The sequence below is a fragment of the Urocampus carinirostris genome, chromosome 1 (assembly GCF_059441175.1).
Source record: "Urocampus carinirostris isolate Australia breed hairy pipefish chromosome 1, RoL_Ucar_1.0, whole genome shotgun sequence".
Lineage (NCBI taxonomy): Eukaryota > Metazoa > Chordata > Actinopteri > Syngnathiformes > Syngnathidae > Urocampus > Urocampus carinirostris.
The window spans coordinates 24,059,958-24,082,157 of record NC_142349.1 but is presented as its reverse complement, the minus strand read 5'-3'; the positions used below and the strand labels follow the sequence as shown (position 1 = coordinate 24,082,157).

General features: G+C 38.3%; 1 protein-coding gene across 3 annotated transcripts in view; it reads right to left on the bottom strand.

The window, feature by feature from the left end:
• LOC148374011 (SH3 and cysteine-rich domain-containing protein 2-like) overlaps positions 1-22,200 on the bottom strand; it is a 47,926-nt gene that overhangs the window by 5,788 nt on the left and 19,938 nt on the right. For all 3 annotated transcript variants that reach the window (XR_015849989.1, XM_088331201.1, XM_088331210.1), the window contains exons 5-9: positions 15,960-16,075; positions 12,411-12,471; positions 10,087-10,160; positions 8,604-8,695; positions 2,794-2,845 (exon numbers count right to left, since the gene is read on the bottom strand). Coding sequence is in view for 2 of the 3 variants with exons in the window: in XM_088331201.1 (XP_088187327.1) it covers positions 2,794-2,845; positions 8,604-8,695; positions 10,087-10,160; positions 12,411-12,471; positions 15,960-16,075 (395 nt within the window). In the remaining variant the exon portion in view is untranslated. The remainder of the gene's footprint in view (positions 1-2,793; positions 2,846-8,603; positions 8,696-10,086; positions 10,161-12,410; positions 12,472-15,959; positions 16,076-22,200) is intronic.

The following is a 22,200-nucleotide window of genomic DNA, read 5'->3' as shown; positions in this document are numbered from 1 at the left end:
TCCTAAAGCTGGCCGGCCTTCTAAACTGCGCGATCGTGGAAGAAGGGCCTTAGTCAGGGAGGTGACCAAGAACCCGATGGTCACACTGTCAGAGCTCCAGCGTTCCTCGGTGGAGAGAGGAGAGCCTTCCAGAAGGACAACCATCTCTGCAGCAATCCACCAATCAGACCTGTATGGTAGAGTGGCCAGACGAAAGCCACTCCTTCGTAAAAGGAACATGGAAGCCCGTCTGGAATTTGCCAAAAAGCACCTGAATGACTCTCAGACCATGAGAAACAAAATTCTCTGGTCTGATGAGACAAAGATTGAACTCTTTGGTGTGAATGCCAGGCGCCATGTTTGGAGGAAACCAGGCACCGCTCATCACCAGCCCAATACCATCCCTACAGTGAAGCATGGTGGTGGCAGCATCATGCTGTGGGGATGTTTTTCAGCAGCAGGAACTGGCAGACTAGTCAGGATAGAAGGAAAAATGAATGCAGCAATATATAGAGATATCTTGGATGAAAACCTGCTCCAGAGCGCTCTTGACCTCAGGCTTGGGCGAAGGTTCATTTTTCAGCAGGACAACGACCCAAAGCACACAGCCAAGATCTCAAAAGATGGGCTTCAGAACCACTCCGTGAATGTCCTGGAGTAGCCCAGCCAGAGTCTAGACTTGAATCTGATTGAACATCTCTGGAGAGATCTGAAAACGGCTGTGCACAAACATCTCCCATCTAACCTGATTGAGATTGAGACTTATTGCAAAGAAGAATGGGCAAAACTGCCTAAAGATAGGTGTGCTAAACTTGTGGGATCATATTCAAAAAGACTTGAGGCTGTATTTGCTGCCAAAGGTGGATCAACAAAGTATTAAGCAAAGGCTGTGAATACTTATGTAAATGTTATTTTTTTAGTTTTCTATTTTTAATAAATTCAAAAAAAGGAAAAAAGAAACTTTTTCCCATTTTAAGAGTGGAGTATTTTGTGTAGAATTTTGAGATAAGAGATTAAATTAATACAATTTGGAATGAGGCTGTAACATAACAAAATGTGGAAAAAGTGAAGCGCTGTGAATACTTTCCGGATGCACTGTATATTAATATGGTAATCAAAATGTTGACGACAGGTGAATAGTTTTAAATTGTAGTTACAGTCACCACTAGATGACTTACCGTGAATTCCGGACTATAGAGCGCACCTGATTATAAGCCGCACCCACCACATTTCGGGGGAAAACCGATTTTGTACATACACAAGCCGCACCTGTACATTAGCCGCATGCGCCTACATTGAAAAAACGCAATACAAATACGAAATTGACCCATACCCGGTAAAGTTCGAAAACCAGCCGTCAAAATGAACGGAAAATGATACCGGTACTTAACATTTAATGCAGAACTGCAGAGTCCAGGTGCCCGTTGAAAGTAATCCAAGGAAAAAAGTGTATATTTCCAAAGGTAAGGGTGGGAAAAATATATATCCACTATTGTCGGCTGCATCCACAAACACGTCTCACCTTTACTCCACTTCCCGTCCACTTCCCGTCAGCCCGCGTTTCCCCTTCTTTCTCATTTGCTCGTACAAAACATATCAGAATAAGTTTCTAAAATAAATACATTACAAAAATATCCAGTTGCAAATACATATTATACATGGTTACACATATTTACAAAGAAAGACGGTACACCGAGAGAGTTTTCAAAGCTTTAATAATAATATAATAACTTTCACCCCAAACCGTGCCTGTGAAGGGTAGCAAAACGCTACTAGGAACACGCTCGCAACACAGCAAACGGCTCTGTTAAAAAACATACCGTACTTGCAGTGAGCACGGTAAGCCGTCCTCATCATCTTCCTTATAGTTGACGTCATCAAAGTCGACTTCCTTTAGTCTGGGCAAGAGACTTTGTCATATAGACGTCGTCTCACGCTCCCTTATTAAAAGACACGCTAGCATCACGCTCGCAAAGTAAAGTTTGCGCTCGATAGCTCTGTTTCCCTCTATTTTGGACTACCCGATTGCGTTTTGCTTGAATGTTGCGTCTTGTGCCTTTCTTTTTGCAATTTGCATGATGAAGATATGTCTACGCTAATTTAATTTGTGCACAAGCTAAAAAGTTGCAGTCTAAATCCTACCTCTTGTACTCTAGCGCCGCTGGCAGCCATTAGAAAAATTACATAAATTGGCCGCATCACTGAATAAGCCGCAGGGTTGAAAGTTTGGGAAAAAAGTAGCGGCTTATAGTCCGGAATTTACGGTAGTTATTATGCCAGGGAGAAATAAATGCATATTGTTGTATATGTCTTGCACTGGGTTCTAGATGTGAATGAAATTTATGATTTTTACATTGAATGCAGTACAAACACTTGTGAACAGTTTTATGAAAACTTACTGTACATACTTCACGTTGCTATTTAGCATAGAATGATTTTCATTTGTATGCATGTGCGTCTGTGCTTTGCTGGTGGCAGACTGGAAAATTGCTGGTGATAATCACTCGTGACAAACTGAAATTGTTTTCAATGCATTTGCATAAACAGCTGAAACATTCTGCACATCCATATTTCACTCACAATTATTTTTTTCATTTCGTATGCCACAGCTTGTAAGGGGCGGAGTTCATCATGTGCCCGGGAAAACAACAATCAGCTTTGATTGAAAATGCTGATTTTTTGGGGGGGTGCGGGTAGAGTCACTTAGGCTAATCCTCTGAGGAAATGACTCCATTTGTGTTTAAGCATGTGCACTTACAACACCTGTAATCACACATACACACACATGTACCAAAGTTTTATGAGATAGCTCACCTTCCACCACTCCTCGTTGGAGTCATCTGTGACTTGCACTCGATCACCGGGGCTGGAAACGATAAAACAAAAGGAGGATAATGAGGATGTGAGGGACACGAGTGACAGGCGGGATTTGTGACACATAAAAGGAGGACAAAAAAGTCAAGTGAGAGAAAAAACGTTCTTGCTTTTGACAAAGGAAGCTGAATTACTCGAATGGTTTTGTACAAAAGGTGAAGGTGAAACAATCAGCATTACCGTCACAGTAGAAAGTGTAAAGTGAGTAGATACAAAGGAGGCAAATTTCACTATTCCAAGCCTGTCAAAAACACACAGGATGGGGACTTTTTGTTTTAAATTGCAAAAACCAATAGAACGTAGTGAAGCTTTCTTGTTCACAGCAGTTAGCTTCTGTGGCAGTGCTGCAAGAAAGTTCTTTTGGAAGCAGGCTAAAGCAGCTTATACAGGAGGCTGCAGTTGACCTGTTCTGCATGCCAATGAAACGCCGCCACTTCATCTTTCAAGGTTTTTGAGCTCCAAATCCCAAATAGTGCATCGATTCGGGCAGAAAATTTATGGACCAGTGTTACAAACAAACTAGTACCAAGGAAGTTCTTTTCTTGGTAATGAGTACTGTAACATGTTTTGAATAAAAAATTGTAGCTCAAACATCGTCACAACGTAGTGCGTTGTTATTTATTAAAAACAGTTGACGTATTTCAACACCATCTACTCAGTGTCTTGTTCCCAACTTCGCTCTGAACGGATAAATGAACTCATGGTTGGCTAGCATCAGACCGCTAATCATGTCATCAAAGTGGAGTTAGCATGCTATATTGCACTACCAAGTACACTCCATACAGTTACGGTGGCACAATTTCAAGCACAGAGTACAATAATTTCTCCCTACTCATATTCTCCCTACCATATATATACTGGCATTTAAGCTGTATTCACAAGGGTAAAAAAAAATACTGAAACAAGGGGGTAAGTTCAAATGCACAAATTTGTTTGTTTTTTGCAATACACCATGCCTGAAAAATGAAAACACATTGGACAGTACTCAGCAATGGAGTAGGAAATCTTCAAGTTGTTTGAAGACAAAATTGATATGGAGTAACTCGTGTTAAGTGTTCGTTTGTAAGCTCTCAAGACTGCACAGGAAATATTAGGGCTTCCCTGCCTCCACAGGTGGGTGTACAGATTTTATTTTATTTTATTAGGTGACTTATTTTCAACCATTTTTGAGGGAGAAGCATCCATGTGATTATATACAGTAATTTGTAACTAAATGGTTACTTTCAGAGTAACGCACTACTCTTGGGTGTCAATAATCTGGGGGTAATAAAATTACCTTTTAAATGAAGTAACTAGTAACGGTAACGGTAATTCCCTTTTTTCAGTAACGCGTCCAACACTGCAATTTACAAAATAATTCTTCAAAAAACAGGATTTAAGCTTTTTATAGGTCCGCTTACTTGAATCTTACTGGAAAACAATTTAAAAAGGCAATTAATATTATGTATTTAATAAAAACACGTCATTATGATTCTTGATCACCCACTAACTTAATGATATCAACCTTCTCGAAAATTGAAGAGACGGCTGACAGAATAGAAACAGTATGTGATCGGTTCTAACCCATGAAACAATTTCAACACTAATGTTGCAAGCACCAAATACCTGTACAACAATAACCCTAAGCATACCTGTATATGCTTTGTCCACTTTGTAAAAACTAAGAACATAGGAGCTTTTGTGTTCCAATATTCAACTGAGAAGTTTTTCCGCATTACAGTTTCCCTGGAGTGACATAATGAACTAAACATTTAGATTTAATTTTAACATTCCACTGTTTTGTTAAGTTATGATAAAACAGATTACCAACAGCTAATTAATAATAATAATAATAATAATAATTTCCTTTGTATTGTCATTCTTTGTAACAATGTACACAGAACGAAATGTCGATACATCTGACCCGTTGTAGCGAGTCGATGCAGCCGCAGCCAGAGGGCGCCGCCATTATACCAATTAGGTATGTCTCGGTCGAGGCGCGAACCAGCGACCTCCCAGTCTCAAAGCGGGCACACTACCATCTAGGCTACTGAGCTGGTTAATAATTATTCATAACAATTTTAATAATCAATTGTTTCCAGACTGCGTAAACTGTCGGCTAGAAATAATTGTTTGTTGGTTAAAGTGACTGTGTGGAATATTTTACAATTTTTTATTCAAAATTGTACTTAAATTTGGAGTTAATCAACATATATAAAACTGAATTGTGATGAAATCAGTAGGAGGGCCATGATTCATCCATCTATCCATCCATTATCTGCAGCGCTTATCATGAGTAGGGTCGCCAGGGTGCTGGAGCCCATCCCAGCCATCCTCGGGCAGTGGGCAGGGGACACCCTGAACTGGTTGCCAGCCAGTCGCAGGGCACACAGAGACAGACAACTCACTCCTTTTGAGACATATTGTGATTAAGGGCTATACAAATAAATGTGAATAGATTCAAGTCACTAGACTAGACTAGCATAGAATAGAGGAAAGCACGTGCATTTAATAATTCAATTAAATTGTCATCATCGTCATTGATAAGGACATGGTGAAACATTGTATGCAATGAGATTATACAGTACATAACACTCCAGTGTAAACATGTAATAAAGATGTTAAAGAGAAAAGACAAAAATATTTAGAACATAGTGCTAAGAGACAGGCCCAAGTTAACATAATACAGGAGATAACATGATAAATTTGAAAACCTAATTCCAAAATTCTTATTTTGCCTGTGGAAAAATACATTTCGGCAAGCGACGGTACATAAAAGTAGGTGTGAATCCCTGTGATTGCCGATAAAAGACTGAGGGAGCCAGGCATGTGCAACGATGCATTTCGGTTAGCGACGGGACATAAAAGTCAGTGCGAATCCCTGTGATTGACAATGAAAGACTGAGCGAGCCGTGAAAAAAAGAGCAGCTAGCTGCAGTTGATCCAAGATGGAGTTGGCTGCAGTTCAGTGGCTAACGTTAGCTGTTCTTGGGAAAAGCTGCATACACAGTGGACTTCACTTTCATGACCACCCTTGGAGGGTTACACAGAATGATTCAACAAGCTCTGTTTACCTCGAGCGTAAAACAAAAACAACAGATGCTAGCTGCTAGCCATAAACTGAAGCCAAGTTGCTAACAGAGTGGCTAATAAGAGAAACAAAAGGAAAAACGGCTAGTAGAAGCTTGCAACATCATGACAAGCAGCCCAGCGGTTGAACATAAGTGGCCATTAAAGGAGGGAAACGAAGCCCAACCCGGACAAGTTAACTTCCCAAAATTGTTAATCCAGAATCTGCAATACGTGAAACATGTAAGTCTGAAGCATTCTACTCTATTCTCAGCACCACGAGGCGCACCGGATTATAAGGCACACCCTCTGAAAATGGTCTTTTGTGATGTTTTCATAATATATAAATAAGGCTGACAGGACTGTAAGGCATATGATATTTAGAGTTCAGTAAGGGCTTGGGTGCACAAAACAAAAGGTTCCCTATATTGTATTAATTGATCCGTCAGAATATATCACTGATACAATTGCTTAACTTAAAATGGAAGGGATTGTATACCAAGCGCACCAATATCGTTACACGCAGCCATTAGAGATACATATGAAAAATGAAAAAGCATTAGGTTTTATCTTATCATCCCGCTGTTTTTAGTCACTGTGCCAAATTGTTGAGGTTATTATCGGGCCGGGCTTTGAGAATATTGGCCGATATCAAACCAGTTTGTATTGTATCACCTACTCCTTTACGAAACAGAACTCAACTACGAAAAAGGTATTGTGGGAAGTAATACAGACTTTCTAAACCAAATGAAGAGAAGGGAGTTGTGGGAAATAATTCGATTGTCCTGAAATATATGAATAAACGCATAGCCGCACGGATGCAAAACATTTGTCAATTTGAATGCTTATTTTGAGCTGAGAAAAATAAAACAAATTTTATACCAATTTTGAATCACTTTCTGTTCTCTCAGTTCGCTAAATATCTTTAACCATGACTAAAAATGGTGTGATAACGAGATAACAGCATTTTTATTTATCGACTGTATCCCTTGTGGTCTAATAGGTAGGTCTGAGCTTTCTCTGTGCTTTCTGAATGCAATTCTTGTGGTATCCAAAGTTATGCAATTGTGAGCAACCGCCAATTTCCCGAGCGGCCTGGTTGTTAGGATACAGTGCTCTTACCATTGCCCTCTGCTCTGATCCCTGTTGCCACTTTTGTTATGCAATTTTGGTCAGCAATTTTATTTATCGACTAATCTGTATCCGTGCAAATACGGTAACACGTTTCCAATTTTGTCCGCATGAAAGGTGCTCCGGGTTATATGGTGCATTTTTTAATTTCTGGCCAATTTAGGGTGTTTGGGTGGTTCGGAAAATACTGTAATATAATTTGACATTTCTAAACCCACGGGCATTTTAAAAATGCATGTTTACATAATAGTATTTTTACAAACCTAGGAGGTGGCTTTATAATACAGTACACGTAGAGTCTTAAACAAAGGAATAGAGAAAAAAACATGATTCTAAAGAATCAATTTCATTCATTACTCATCTTTAGCTCAGTAAATTCTTAAAATTACAATTTTTTTACTGCCCTGAATCAACAGTATTACCACAAGTTGTGTCAAATTAGCTTCATTAATCATTAAAGTGTCATGATTATTTATTACGCTCACCTGTGCCCGCCCGTTTGGCGCCAGCAGCTGCTGGTTACCTGATTGGTTCCACGTCCTATTCAAGCTCAGTCCTTTCACTCGCCTGTTGTCAGTCCGTCAGCGAACCTCTGTTTTCACTAGGCAAGCATTTTTGACTCTGACTCCTGTCGGTCCCGTTTTGTCACCCGTTTTCCACTCGTCTGTTCCTGATTTCCCCGTTTGTCTCCTTCTACGACCCGTTTTTTGACCCCGACCACGTTCTGATCTCCCGTCCCGGCTAACGACCTGTTTTTCAGTCTAACTATGTTATGATCTCCCGCTCCGGAAGATCCACTTTCGCATTCAGAACACGCGCCGATCCCGTGAGCGGCTTGCTCCCCGCGTCCAGCTAGCACTGGATCGCTGGCGCTGCCTTTCTTCTATATCTAAATAAACTTGTGAGTAACTTTACGCATCCGGGTCCTCCTTCTGTTCTGGTCGGGACATAAAGACACAGTCATTGACCTTACCTTCACACGCAATGAATACTGTAGTCAGAAGTCAGGTTTTTGGACCAATCCAAATGAATCGTTTACATGACTCGAGATAAACAGATAAACCTGCATATGTGAATACTCCGATTACAAAGCATTATGGCATTATGGGAAAATAGACACAGTTTCTGCATTCAACTTTTGACATTAAATATTCATTCATTTCACTTGAATTACCGTGCTTATTACAGTCATGTTACAAAAGTGTGCTTCATTGCAATCCAAATACCCGAAGTCAGACTAAGACCATAATCAGATTTCTGTACACGTTTGCACTGCTTTACTGTACATAATCGGAATATTGGCAATTTCCCGTTTCTAATCGGAATTGGATTATTGCCTCCATTAAACATTACCAATATCAGCTCCACACTCTTTTTATCACAGCGTCCTATTTATGTTTCTTCATCCCTTGTTGCTGCAAATGAATTTCAAAACTGAATGATCAGCCCATTCCATCCGGTTGTGATGTTTTGCTACTACATGCACTGATGAATGCATTACTAATTTTCCTCTGAGTACACCAAATGGGAGAAACATTTTTATCAGAACAAAAGGATGCACATTGACTCACTGAAGTTCCAGGTCGTTTTGTTCCTGAGGCAGAAAGCTGTAGAGCGCCACATATGTGTGCATGGAATGCACTTCAATTCGTTTGGGGGTGACCTGGGAAAAGAGAAGAATCAAGTGAACATGATTTTTATGTCAGAGAAACTTGTAGACGACAAGTTGTAGGGTCTTGTGTAACCCCCATTACAAAGCGAGTTAGAAATAAATTAACAAAAGTAGTAGAAATACTTGATCGTATATGTAAATTATACCAAAATTCATTTGAACTAGCGACAATGATCATTATTATTATTATTATTTATCATTATTAACAGATTATTCCCTGTTTTAATAAAAATATGTAAAAATAACATCAAATACATCATAGATATCAAAGCACGAAGCGATAGCACGTCTCTCATAATTGCTTGCTGCCGGCAGAATACGCACTCTAGCGTAGCCGACAGACATTATCAGGACATTGCTTGGAAATGGAAAAACAAATGTTTCCTTTTCTTCATTTTGACTCCACCCAGTGACAGTATGATTCACCTGATCTAGACTAGATTGAGTGAGTTTCATTTCAGTTTTTTTTGGGAGTTTTAAAAGTTTGCTTTGATGCGCTAAAAAGACCTTGCTCATGCTAACAGATTATAACATTTAAATCAAATTTGAAATCACCTTTAATATTTGATGTCAGGTTTCTTGACACGTAGCTGCAGGCGGCTTGACGGTGTCAAAGTTGTTTTTTTTTTAAAAAAAAGACTGAAAATATTTCTTTTGCTATTTCTTTTGATTTCTCTCTTCCGGAAATTCAAATTATTTTATTCCTTGGACGATTGGACCCCAGACAAGAAAGGTCTGAATCATCATCGAGCTTCACATCAAGGTCGTGGTAGGAATCTGATCTTGACTGTGAAGTCCTAAGGTTATAAAACCAGCAGTACCCATGGATTTGGGATTCCCTGAATTGAAAAACAGCGGAAGGGTGTTTTCTTTTGCTTCTTTGATAAAGCTTGTTGTCATTAATTTGAATTGTCATTGAAATATGAAGTTTTAGATGGATTCTAAAGTCCTTTGGGTGCGCATAAAAAAAAATTTTGCGAGTCAACCGAAATTAGAGTTGATGGCCAGTCATTAAACTACAAGAGAAATAAAACGGCTAGTAAACGAAGATTGACCAAAACAAAGACTCTAAAGTCACTTTAAACCAAATGATGGTGTTTTTTCCTATAACTTATGTTAAATGTTGTCTTGTTCATTGTTTTTCAAATTGCCGGCTTTTGTTCTAATTAATATTGACTCTGGTGTTCCATTTATTAATTTTACCAACAATCAAAACTAGAACTAGTCCAGAAAATGTTCTTCCCTCCAAGGTGCTACTCTTGGTTTCATGTGTGTGAAGCATGTCCTTTGTTTCAACGGGCACAGTAAATACATATTTTGGGGAAAATTTCATCAGTAACGTTCTGTTTGCCTCCCCCTCCCCCTTAAAAGACAACACACACCTCAGCAGGGGTCTCAGCTTGACTGCTGCTCTCATCCTCATCCTTCTCCACTTCAATGTCAGCGACAACAGAGTCTGCAGCGATAAATGTGTGAACGTGTGCCAAGATTTAATCATGGATCTAAATACAAGCGTGCACTCACGCACACACAAATAAACGTAAACACACGGTAATCTTAGCAGAGCCATGCATGCCACGTGTAAATATTAAGACACACACTAAAGCCTGAACAATTAATCCAATTAAAATATTTTTATATTCAAATTAAAAGGGCTATAAATTGGAGCCCCCCCCCAAAAAGCTGCATTTCCATGTGAATACAGCTCAGTGAAAAAAATATCTGCCGCTTTCCCTATTTCTGCATATTTTTAACTCACAAAGGTTTCAGATCATCAACTTAATTTGAATATCACACAAAGAAAACTCAAAGAAATGCAAAATGCAGTTTGGAGATCATTTATTAGGGGCAAAAAATATATAATTTCCCCCTGAAACTAATAGCGAATCGAGCCACTTTTGATAGCGATAATAGAAATACAGCAAATACTTTTTCACGGCACTGTACATGTTTTACAAATCATTAATTTGTGGAAAATGTAAAAAAAATTTTTTAAAAAGGCAACCCCTACGTTTACATTATTGAAATCTGATCGACGACTTATTGGTAGATGATTACGACACACTAGTTGTTGTAGTGAGCAAGAAAATCTGTTTTGTTTGTTCACTGATTTAGTAACTAACTGCAAGAGATCGGTGGGATCCCAGAGAGTACTAGTTATCAATTATTGAATACTATTTTTCAGGGCCGATACAATACTGATTATCAGTATCAAGAGGGGGCCGATAACGGATATTTGGAGTTGGAATTTCTTTTTAATAATTCAAAATAAACAAGAAAATATTTTTTATAAATTCAAATACAACTTTGATAGATGTCTGAAATATTTACAGTAAATGAATTAAAATTTCAACACAACTAACATGACTAATCTTTCACCTAAACCAAAAACAGCGCAGGAAATAAAATTAGGCTTGGCAGAAACTTGTATAAAAGGTACATAAAAAAAAAATAGCTCCCTGATTACCTCATGTGCGGTTCCTTCTTAAGGTTTCTTCACTTTCCTCATGTTGAGGTTTTTGAGTTTTTCCTTCTGTCTTGTACTACGGACAGACTGAAGAGATCTTTTCTTCCTCATGCCATGAGGCTTTTTAACTCCACCCGGCAGAGTAAAGGCCCACATTAAACCACACCACCTACATTGGATATTACTGAATCTTACTGCATTATGTGTTCTGTGTAGCACTATTTGGTTACTCTATATAACATGCTAAAGTGGGCATTTGCACGTCACACTGGGTATTTGTGTATTGTATTCTTTTGGCTTTATTGTTGTACTGTTCTCAGCTCAGGGATGCTGCTGGAAATGTGAATTTCCCTTAGGGGATGAATAAAGTATCTATCTATCTATCTATCTATCTATCTATCTTGCCCTTATGTAGGTTTTAGACCAAGGGATGGTGTAATAATAGTCAATAGTTTGTAAAAGTCTGTGCAGCCCTTAGAGACTCCTTGTGATTAAGGGCTATACAAATAAACATCATTTGACTTGACTACTGTTGCCCAGACAAATTTGAGGTATTATTACTTTTGCCCTCCTGTGGCCATTCTACAATGATACTCTTTAGATTTGAACACTTACAAAATCACTATCAAGTTCATCCCATAAAAAGGTTCCATTATCATCTGTTCTTGTCTTTTTGGCTTAGGAATTTAACTCAAAAGCATTAATGTATTGGTGTTGAGTATTAGGGACTACTTAAGCGCTGATTACGGTAAATTCCAGAGAACAAGTTTCTACATTTTTCCTACATTTTAAACACTGCAGCTTCAGAGACGGTGGTTTGTTCCTCTTTCCCGGAAAAGATGGGAAGCTGCGTTGTTGCTGTCATGCACTTTCAGGACAAATTTCAACATATTACCTATTGTTTTCTTTTAATGATGTTCATTATGGTTTGTGTACTGTTACCCAATTCTAAATCTATTGCACCCTGGTCATCCTGGAAGGGGGATTACCACTTGTGAGGCCCCTTCTCAAGGTTTCTATTTTCCTCATGCAGAGGTTTTGAGTTTTTCCTTGCCCGCATGTTGGTTTAAGGACAGGGGATGGTGTAATTGTAACCTGTGCAGAGACATCTTGTGATTAAGGGGTATACAAAAAATGTGACTTGACTTTCTTTTTTTAATATCATCGCCAGTAGTATCTTTCTGTGTAAATAGCTGAGCGCAGACAAATGTGTGCACTATCGGACGACAAAGACACTACCTGATGTCTCCTGAGGGACGTCTTCCTCCAAGCTGCACCGTCTCTCCTCACCCGCCTCTCCCTTTAATCAATAAAAGAATATGCGGCATGCTTATTGAGGCCTTTTATTGGTGCAAGACAAAACTGAATAGACACTAAAGCTCAGGAGTTTAAAGAGGGGAAGCATTGACTAAGTGATCATCCAAACCACAGGGGGATCAGTTAGGGACACACAAAAAATGATGGGACTTTTGAAAGCATGGAGTTACAAGCATCAAGAAAAAAGTAAAATGATACATTAGTATTTCACGTTATTTTTTTCTCATTTATCGAGCGTGCAGCACATGCTCACACAATTTATCCTAAACAGTGTCTCTAACACTTGGACAGAGGCCATGTTCATTCTAATGGTTCATTACTTATGCATTTAAGCTGACCCTGTGATTTCAGCATTTCATTTTATTTTAAATACAGCTTAGATGTGAGCTTTTATGGTCGGGATGCCTTCAACCTAAATATTACAAAAATGGCACTGCTGAAAACTAGGTACTGCCCGCAAGAGGGAAAATTTAAAAATATTTTGAAATTGCACCTTAAAAAAAATGTAAACAATAAAAAAACCCTTTCAAATCATCACTAGTGAATTCTAGATCTTAAAAATGTAGTAAATATAGCTAAACGACACACAGCCGGTATTGGCTGTAACCTAAGTAAGTTACATTGTAAACTGTTACTGTCATGATTGGTGATTCAGGGCACCTGTGACTGCCCAATTGGCGCCAACAGCCCGGAGCGCTGATTGGTTCAAGGACTCTTTTTAAACCCCCGGCTTCCAAGAGGAAGCTGTCAGACCATTTGCGAACCTATGCTCCCAGCTAGGAAAGCTCCATACCTTCCGACATTTTCCTGCCCTGTTTTCTCCTGCCTGATACCTGTTGCCGACCTATTTCTGACCTGTCCCGACTAGCGACCAGTATCCCTGCTGCCTACGATTATACTCGCTCGGCACGGAAGTGCCACTTCCGCGTTCCTGCCACCTGTGTCCGTCGATCATCGGATCGTAGAAGCAAGCACTGCTCTCTCTATCAATAAATCTGAATAAACAAACGCTTCTGGGTCCTGTCTCCGTTTCTGGCTTGTGACAGTTACATTGTAACAGTTTAGAGTGTACCATTTTACAAAGTAATGCGTTCCTGGAACGCAACTACTCTTCTCAGTAACGCGTACTGAATTAAAAAACTGTAACTCAAATGTTGTTCAAATTGGTACATTATTCTGCTACTCATTAAAAACCATTCACAAATTTTAACACCATCTAATCTGTAACAGTTCCCCATTCGCTTTAGATAGAATAGAATAGAATATACCTTTATTGTCATTGTTACAAAATGGGTTAACATATTGTGACAACGAAATTGGGCATGACACTCCAGTTTTACACATTCACAGTGAGGTATGAGCCAAGAAGATAAAGGAACAGAGAAGATAAGGTTATAAAACAAGGGGGATAAGGCTATAGTTATAATTTACATGGTATTTACACAAGAAATGTCGGCATGTGGGATGTTACATACAGTGTTGTCGTGATACCGTTGGTATCGTAAGGGTTGTGCAATATTGCATTTGGTGCAAAGTCATCATAGTGCAAAAAATAGTCAGCATATGCATTGGTGCAAACATAGACAACATAGTGCAGAAAAAAAGGAAATGGTCAGACATTGTGCAAGGTGAGCAGTAAACGTAGTGCAGTCGACATGTGCAAGAACATAGACATGAGTACCATTATATTCGTATGAGGTAGTGTTGGCACGAGTTTTCAGTTTTTTTGTGCGGTGTCTGTTTTGAGCAGTGAACAAACATAGTGCAGACAGCATGTACGTGAGTACCATTTTACATTCGTGTGAGGTCGTTTTTTGCAACAGTTTTCAGTTTGGTTTTTGTGTGGTGTCTGTTTAGGGTGGTAATGGCTGTGGAGAAGAAACTGTAGATGGATTAAGATTCCGCCAGCATCATTCCCCTATTCTGATGTTTAACTGGAGTTGGCATTTTTATATGTCAGTACAATGTACAACTCAATATAGTTACGGGGCTACTGTCTCCAGCACAGAGTACAAGAATTTCTCTTAACTGGTATTTTTTCTACCAAATAAACTTGCATCTAAGCTGCATTTACAACTATAGAATACTGTAATCAGGTGCTCATCTTAAAGGCACAAGTTTGGTTGTGTGTCACCATTAGCGAACGGTTGGCAGCACGTGGAGTATGGGGCGTGGCTTATACAGGAACAAAAAACAAACCCAAAGGGGAAACCATTCGACACATTTTAGCATAGAATTTACAGTAAACGTGTCCTGGTTTTGTTCTTTTATTTGTAAAATGATTTTTGTCAAGCAAATAAATGTCTCTGATAGTACAGACGCTGCCTTACTAACGAACGATCATTCGTAAGTTGAATTTGTTCATAAGTTGCTTCAGAGCTATATTTTGTATGGAATGTATGTTTTAGGTTGTATATGAGTATCTTTAAGGCTTGTGTAAGTAACCTGTATTATTTTGTACTAAAAAATAAACATTTCTTCAAATAATATGCTCTAAAAAGATGAATAAAGTGTAACTTACTTTTGGAAGATAACCTTTAAGAGGTCGTCCTCCGTGTTGGAGAGTGGCCGAAAAAAAGCGTTCCAACCATTATCTCAACCGTATCAAGCGTTCTTATTCCACTTTAATTTCAAAAGAAATGTCTCGCCTCTCCTTTACAATTTACACCAACCATATTGAATGGATGCCTGAGATATTAAACAATAAAAATGTCAAAGTTCATAGCGCGCTGGAGATAGTGTAGACATAGACAATATAGAATGTTTACACACGAAATAGAAAGAAGAAGTGTATTTTTTGTCTTCCGGGTGGATGCTAGGTGACCTCTCACAGCGCCACACGTTGGTAGCATCAGAAAGAAGCACTACAGTACTGTCCTGTACTTGCAAAAAGGTGCACACAATACAAAATCCGGATATTTTCGACATCCCGAAAAAAATGTTTGTATCTACCGTTTATCGTAAGTCGAATGGTCGTAAGTAAGGAGCAATGGAGGAGGAAATTTTTGAGTGGTTTAAAGCCCATAGACAAAACGAATACGGAGTGTCTTAGCTTAGTGTTTGTTTGCAAGCTTTCAAAATGAATCAAAACTTTACGACTTCCACAGGTTGGTGTACACATTTTGCTCTATTTCTTTGATTTTGAGGCTATTTTAAATGAGTTTTAGGCAGTCTGCTTCAAAGGACAATATATGCGGTAATTTGTAACTAGATAATTAGTTTCGAAGTAACATGCTACTTTTGGGTGTCAGTAATCCAGAGGGTAGCAATATATCTTTTTAAATTTTGTATCTAGTAGCAGTAACTAATTACTTTTTCAGTAACGCGGCTGAAACTGAACACAACAGGACTAGATATAAAAAAATAAAAACGTCAGTCCTGAGCCAAGTCGCACACAATAAAGAGAAAACTGGTTCTGTGCATGGCTGCCATGGAAACTTTATCTCGGTCCCGCACGGTAACGGTTCGTACCAAAGTGCGTGTGGGCGACTCGGACGTGCTGCCAAAACTGGAGCGGCTCATGTGCGCTAGCGACGTCCCGTAGCGCAAGGCGGCATAGACGGGGTCCACACGTGCCCGCATACCCTCTGTAATCACACACACAAATATGCTGGAAATATTGTCAGCGTGGGGAAAGGATGCAGAAGGGAGTCTAAAATAAGCAAGAGTGACCCATTTTGCTGTGAGAGAAGAGCCCAAAAATTAAAAAGTGTCAAGACGCATCGGCAAATCATCACACTTTCTATTAGCCCAAGTCTTTTTTGAGCCAAGGCACACTCCTTTCATGAAAAATTCTCGAGGCAAACTAAAAATGTTTAAAAATTAATTCCCTGCACTAGTCAGTAAGTGAGTACTCTTAAGTGCCTTGTGATGATTTGAGGATAAGAACAATATTTATTTGAATGATAAGCAAAATGTATCTACTGTCATACAAACAAGCACTTTTTCAAATACTTGCCGGTCAGGATATAAGCATTTATTTGACAAAAGATGATCCTCACCAAGAGGAAGCCGACATGATTGGCTGCCATCTTGCTGCCAAGGGTACCAATGAAACCTGTGTTTTATTTATTTTTTCCCTTTTGCACATAATTCTCATATTTGTTTTCACAAAACAAAAAAAAAACAATTAAGATATTGTGAAAAAAATAGTTCCGGTGTAAGATATTTTTTGCACGTTTTAAATGTTATTTTGATTATTTTTACTTGTCTCTTTTTATTATTTCATTTTTACTTCTTTTTAAAGCTTTCGTTTTTTTTTGCATTTTTCTCTTCCGTTTTTCTCTTCTATTTTTTCCCCCTATATCTCTAGCTTTTTTCTCTTTCACTTTTCATTTATCGCATTTTTATTCCCCTATTTTGTCTTTTTGTTGCCTTTTTAAAAACCTTTTTCCCTTTTTTCTTTTAGTTTTTTCATGTGTTCTCTCTTTTTCCCCTTGTTCCGGTTCTTTTCTTCCCTTCTACTTTTTATGCTTTCTCTTCATTTGAAAAAAGCTAGGCAAAAAAATTAGGGAAAATATTGTCATGTTTTGGTCACTTTGTATTCTTCCTTGTGCTTTTTAGCACTTATTTTCTGTTGCACAACACCATACATATATTGTGGTCAAATATTACACAACATACATTTGAGCTGAAATGTTTACGATTGACGGAAAAAAGTGTTATCATTTGTAGTCACCATAGTTCAGGAGCAGTGTTGGGAGTAACATGTTACAAAGAAAAGCATTCCTGTAACACAATTACTTTTCTCTGTTTTAAGTAATGTAACATCATTATGCATGCAACAAAACAATGACAATTAGAAGGTATGGGTGTGTTTATATTTACCTACAAAATACAAATAAATACAGTAATGGTGGCGCCTACACAAGCACAGAGACCAAAGAGAACACATAATTTCTCCCTACTGATATACTCCCTACCGTTTATACTCACATCTAAGCCGAATTTACTACTTTTAAAAAACTGAAATCAGGAAGTCAATTTATATGCACGTATTTGGTTTTGTGGCTTATACAAGAACAAAAAAATCAATGGAGAAAATGTGAGCACATAATATATGGTAAAAGTGTGCGGGATTTTGGTCTTTTTATTTGTAAAATTATTTTTGCAATACACCATGCCTGGGGAAAAAAAGACAACATCGTAGACAATTCCCAGAAATGGAGGAAATCTTCGGGAGCTTTGAAGACAAAAAAAAATGGATATGGAGTGTCTCGGCTATGTTAGTCTGCAAGCTCACAAGATTGTATTCACTGATTACATATTTTGGTGTATGAGTTTTCTTGTATTTCTTTTACTGTGTGGCCATTTTGAACGAGTTTTAGAGGGTCGGTTTCAACTTGGGTAGATAAGGTAATATGTTACTACTTTTAGAGTAACATGCTACTTTCAGGTGTCAGTAATCTGTGGGCAACACAATTACTTTTCAACTAAGGTAACTAGTAACTGTATCCACCGCCTTTTTTTATACAGGTTATATTTGGTAAATCATTTTGCCGTTATTCTCGGTTTTATTATATTTTCTTTTTAGGTTTTACTCTATTTTTTTTCTAAAAAATATATACATCTGGAATGAGCAGAATATTATAAGCCAGTGGAAAAAACGTTATTTTACTACGTTCTAAATTTGTTATTTATTTTTTTGTAACATAATATAATAATGATGTGCAATATTTTGACTCAATTTGATTCTTTTAGTTTTTGCAGTTCAATTTGAAACATATTCATGACCACATAGTCTATAAAAAGGAAGAAAATAGTAAACTACTGCCACCTACTGATATTAATGATTGTAATAGTTACTCAGCTGATCACTGCAAGAAGGCAAAGATATTGAACAATGACATGTTTTTTTACAAATATAAAATTGGGCCATTTTCTGCAGCACACGAAGGTCTCACAAAACAGCAGTGCTTCCTGGCATCTTGTGGTCCATCAGCAATTTCCAGTTCTGTTTTGTGTCATTTTTTCTTGTCCTATTGAAATGCTATGAGATATTAAGATAAAAAAAAACAGGATTCGCTGTATCTGGGGTAAGTAAGACTGATACAATAACAATTCTTGGAATTGCCCATTTACAATTTAGCCAACTGCCCAATAATAGCTCGATCATTAACAATAGAAAACACACTGTTCTGCCAGATCAAACAGATGGTACGCCCCCTCTCCACTCCCTTTTTAGTTACTGCTGAGGAAAGAGCACAGACAGAAATAATTGTGAATTGTTAAATCAATTATGTTATGGTAAAAAAAGAAAACGTGTTTATTGATTGATTCGATTGAAATAGTAATGATAATGAATCCACAAATTTATACATAATAGGATGTTATCCAATTTCCTTTTTCTGTGTGTGTTCTATACCGAACATTTATTTAAATAAAGCTGATCGATTCAGACATTTTCTATATTGTATAATTAGAAATGATTGTTTATTCAAGTACCGTATTTTCAAGACTATAAGGCGCACCGGGTCTGAGGGCACACCCTCCAAAAATATTTTTTGTCCTATATTTTCCATACATAAGGCGCACCGGACTATAAGGCCCTACAGTGGGAACGTCAACGAAACAGTCAGATAGTTCAGTCAAACGTATAAACCCCTTAAAATTCCGACGGCTCGCAAAGAAGCAAATACGTGTCTGAGACACATATGGACACGGTGTCTGTACGATGTCACCAATCACTCAAATGCGTCATTCCACATATCATTGGGAAGGTTTTCTATTTTCTTTTTTGCTGGCAAATGTGTGGACAGCAAAGTCAGAATTTCATTGTGCAGGGAAACGTGGTTCTTTACTGTGCATATGACAATAAACAATTTGAACTGAATTGTAATTAAAAATAGACTCATCACAGAAACATCAAGATCAGTCTGAAACAAGATACTGGGAAAATATAAAGCCGGGGCAGCTCACCAAAGTCGTCTTGCAGCCATCACGTTTAATAATAATAATACGCAACCGTGCTCCTCTAGTGTAGTAAATCCAACCGTGTAAAATATTTACACACTCCAAAACACGCAATTATGCCGACAAATAAAAGAAAAAAACTGCAGAGAAGCATGTCTGCATTGATGGACGTTACTTGTTGCTAGCTGTCAGTTTAGCCCCATAATTCGTGTTTGCAAATACAGACAAGTAAAAAATGTTTTTTCCATGCCGTAGAGCAAACTAACGTGTGATTCACATTAATCTTTTTCAGCCAATTGCAGGCTTTGTTTTGCCCCACTTTAGCCCATGTGAGCCTGTAAATGCTAAAAAGGACACGCCTCTTTTACCTCCAAATAACTTTAGCCAATAGTGACTGATTGAAATGATGATTGACACATTGGTTAGGAAATGAAACGGCAGTGTATACCGCAAATTCCGGACTACAAGGCGCACCTGATTATAAGCCGCACCCACCGTATTTCGGGAGGAAAACCAATTTAGCACATACACAAGCCGCACCGGAATATTAACCGCATGCGCCCACATGAAATAATGGATGTTTTTAGAATGAACTAATTTGCCCACAAGAAATAATGGACATTTTAGAATGAACTAATCTGTTGACGGGGGGGATTTCGCATAAATTTAATGATATATGTTTTTTATTGATCGTCCACTTTTTATTATTAGTCAATTCATGATACATTTCAAAGCCAATAGGCCGAGACAGTTATTCTCAGTCAAGGGACCGAGTCAAGGTAAGGTATGTAAGGTCCTAGCCAAATGGCTAAGTAACTATCAATGCTATTGCATCATTCCCGGTGGTGCTGCACTACCGGGCCGATACGTGGAGTGAGCAGAGCAAGCTACTTATCATTTGATGCAGACCTGCAGAGTCAGGGTATCCGTTGAAAGTAATCCAAGGAAAAAAAGTGTATATTTCCAAAGGTAAGGGTGGGAAAAATATATATCCACTATTGTCTCCTGCGTTCACAAACACTCATCTTTACCCGTCCCCAGTTCCCATCAGCCCGCGTTTGCTCCGCCCCTTCGCTCGTGAAAATCAGCATAAGTGTCTCAAATAAATACAAATAAATACATTACAAAAATATACAGTTGCAAATACATATTATACATGGTTACACATATTTACAAAGAAAGACGGTACACCGGGAGAGTTTTCAAAGCTTTAATAATAATAATATAACTTTCATCCCAAACCGTGCCTTTGAAAGGTACCAACACGCTACTATGAACACGCACGCAACGTATCAAACGTATCTGTTAAAGAAGCATACCGTAAATGTTAAATACACGGTATACCGTCCTCATCTTTCCCTCTATTGCTGTTGCTAAAAAAGGCATCTCCTCGCCATCTGAAAGAACCTTTGTCATATAGACAGATTTAGCATTATCTAAGGAGTTGAAGTCTTCCTCGTCATAAGCGGCCGTTAGAAAAATTACATAAATTAGCCGCTTCACCGGATAAGCCGCAGGGCTGAACATTTGGGGAAAAAAGTAGCGGCTTATAGTCCGGAATTTACAGTATATATCCCAGCTTACACCATGCACTACTTCGCCTAAATCTAGGCCCTGGCTGCTTGCCTTAGTTTCGAGGCCTTACCACTCAATATTGATCCATATTATAAGGCACATGGTCAGCTATTAAAAAATCTGAAGGCTTTTAGGTGCGCCTTATAGTCGTGAAAATACGGTATTTTGTTTAAGGGACTGTGTGTACTATTTAGCACACCCTAGCGGTAAAAAAGCAATTTATTGAAGGGGCAACCTCATAAAAGCGTGCATTTTAAAAAAATATAGGTAAAAATAAATAGCATTTATTTTCTATAACGTGAGGCTCACCTAGAGGGAGCTGACATAATTGTATGCCATCTTGCTGCAACGGGTACACAACAACCTGAAGGAGGCCTGTGCAAAGGTTTTGCGGGGAAAATAGTGTGTTGTGGTAACTTTGATGTGCCATAGTCTGTATTCTTCCTAGTGCAAAGGATACTGCATAAGATGTCAGTTTGTTATTTTGACTCTTATGCTCTTTTTACATCTGGGGTCATTAACTTTTTTGAAGCTGATTTTTTAATTATTTTTGGTTACTGATTGGCATGAAGGGCAACCAGTTTGATGTGCTTTCCTAAAATGACAACTTATGCTATTAGCATGTCGTTACTATGCTATTACCAGGTTGTAATTTTTAGAAGTTGAGTTAAGATAGGCTCAGTCAACCACTAAAACACCGCGCCAGACAGAAATACAATTTCTCAGAAAATCACAATGATCCATCACTGGTGAGCAATTTTCAGAACCTGTCCCCGAGCTACTTAGGTGTTTTCAAGGGGTTACTTGGTGCCTGCGGGCTCCTTGTTGGAGACCACTGGTCGACATCATTGTCACTATTGGCCATAATCCGGCTGTTCTTTGATAGCCACATCCTTAAGGCTGGATCTGCTTTTTGTAACCTCTGAGATGAAAATAAGAATTTGCATCTTGTGGTTTTTGTAGAGTTCACTCCAGTTTTTTTCAAAATGAAATGATGTCTCTCCTTATTTTGATAGTCTACTCTACTGAACTATAAAACAATACAGTGACATCTACATAAAATAATACACACTGTCCCTTTAAAAACACAACAACATTATTTTGTTATTACAATACATTCTTATTTTAAAGTATACCGTATACAATCATAGTTTTTAGTTAAAATATGATTTTGTTGTTTATGGTATAATGCCAAATCAGTGTTTGGTTCATCGCACATTCAATT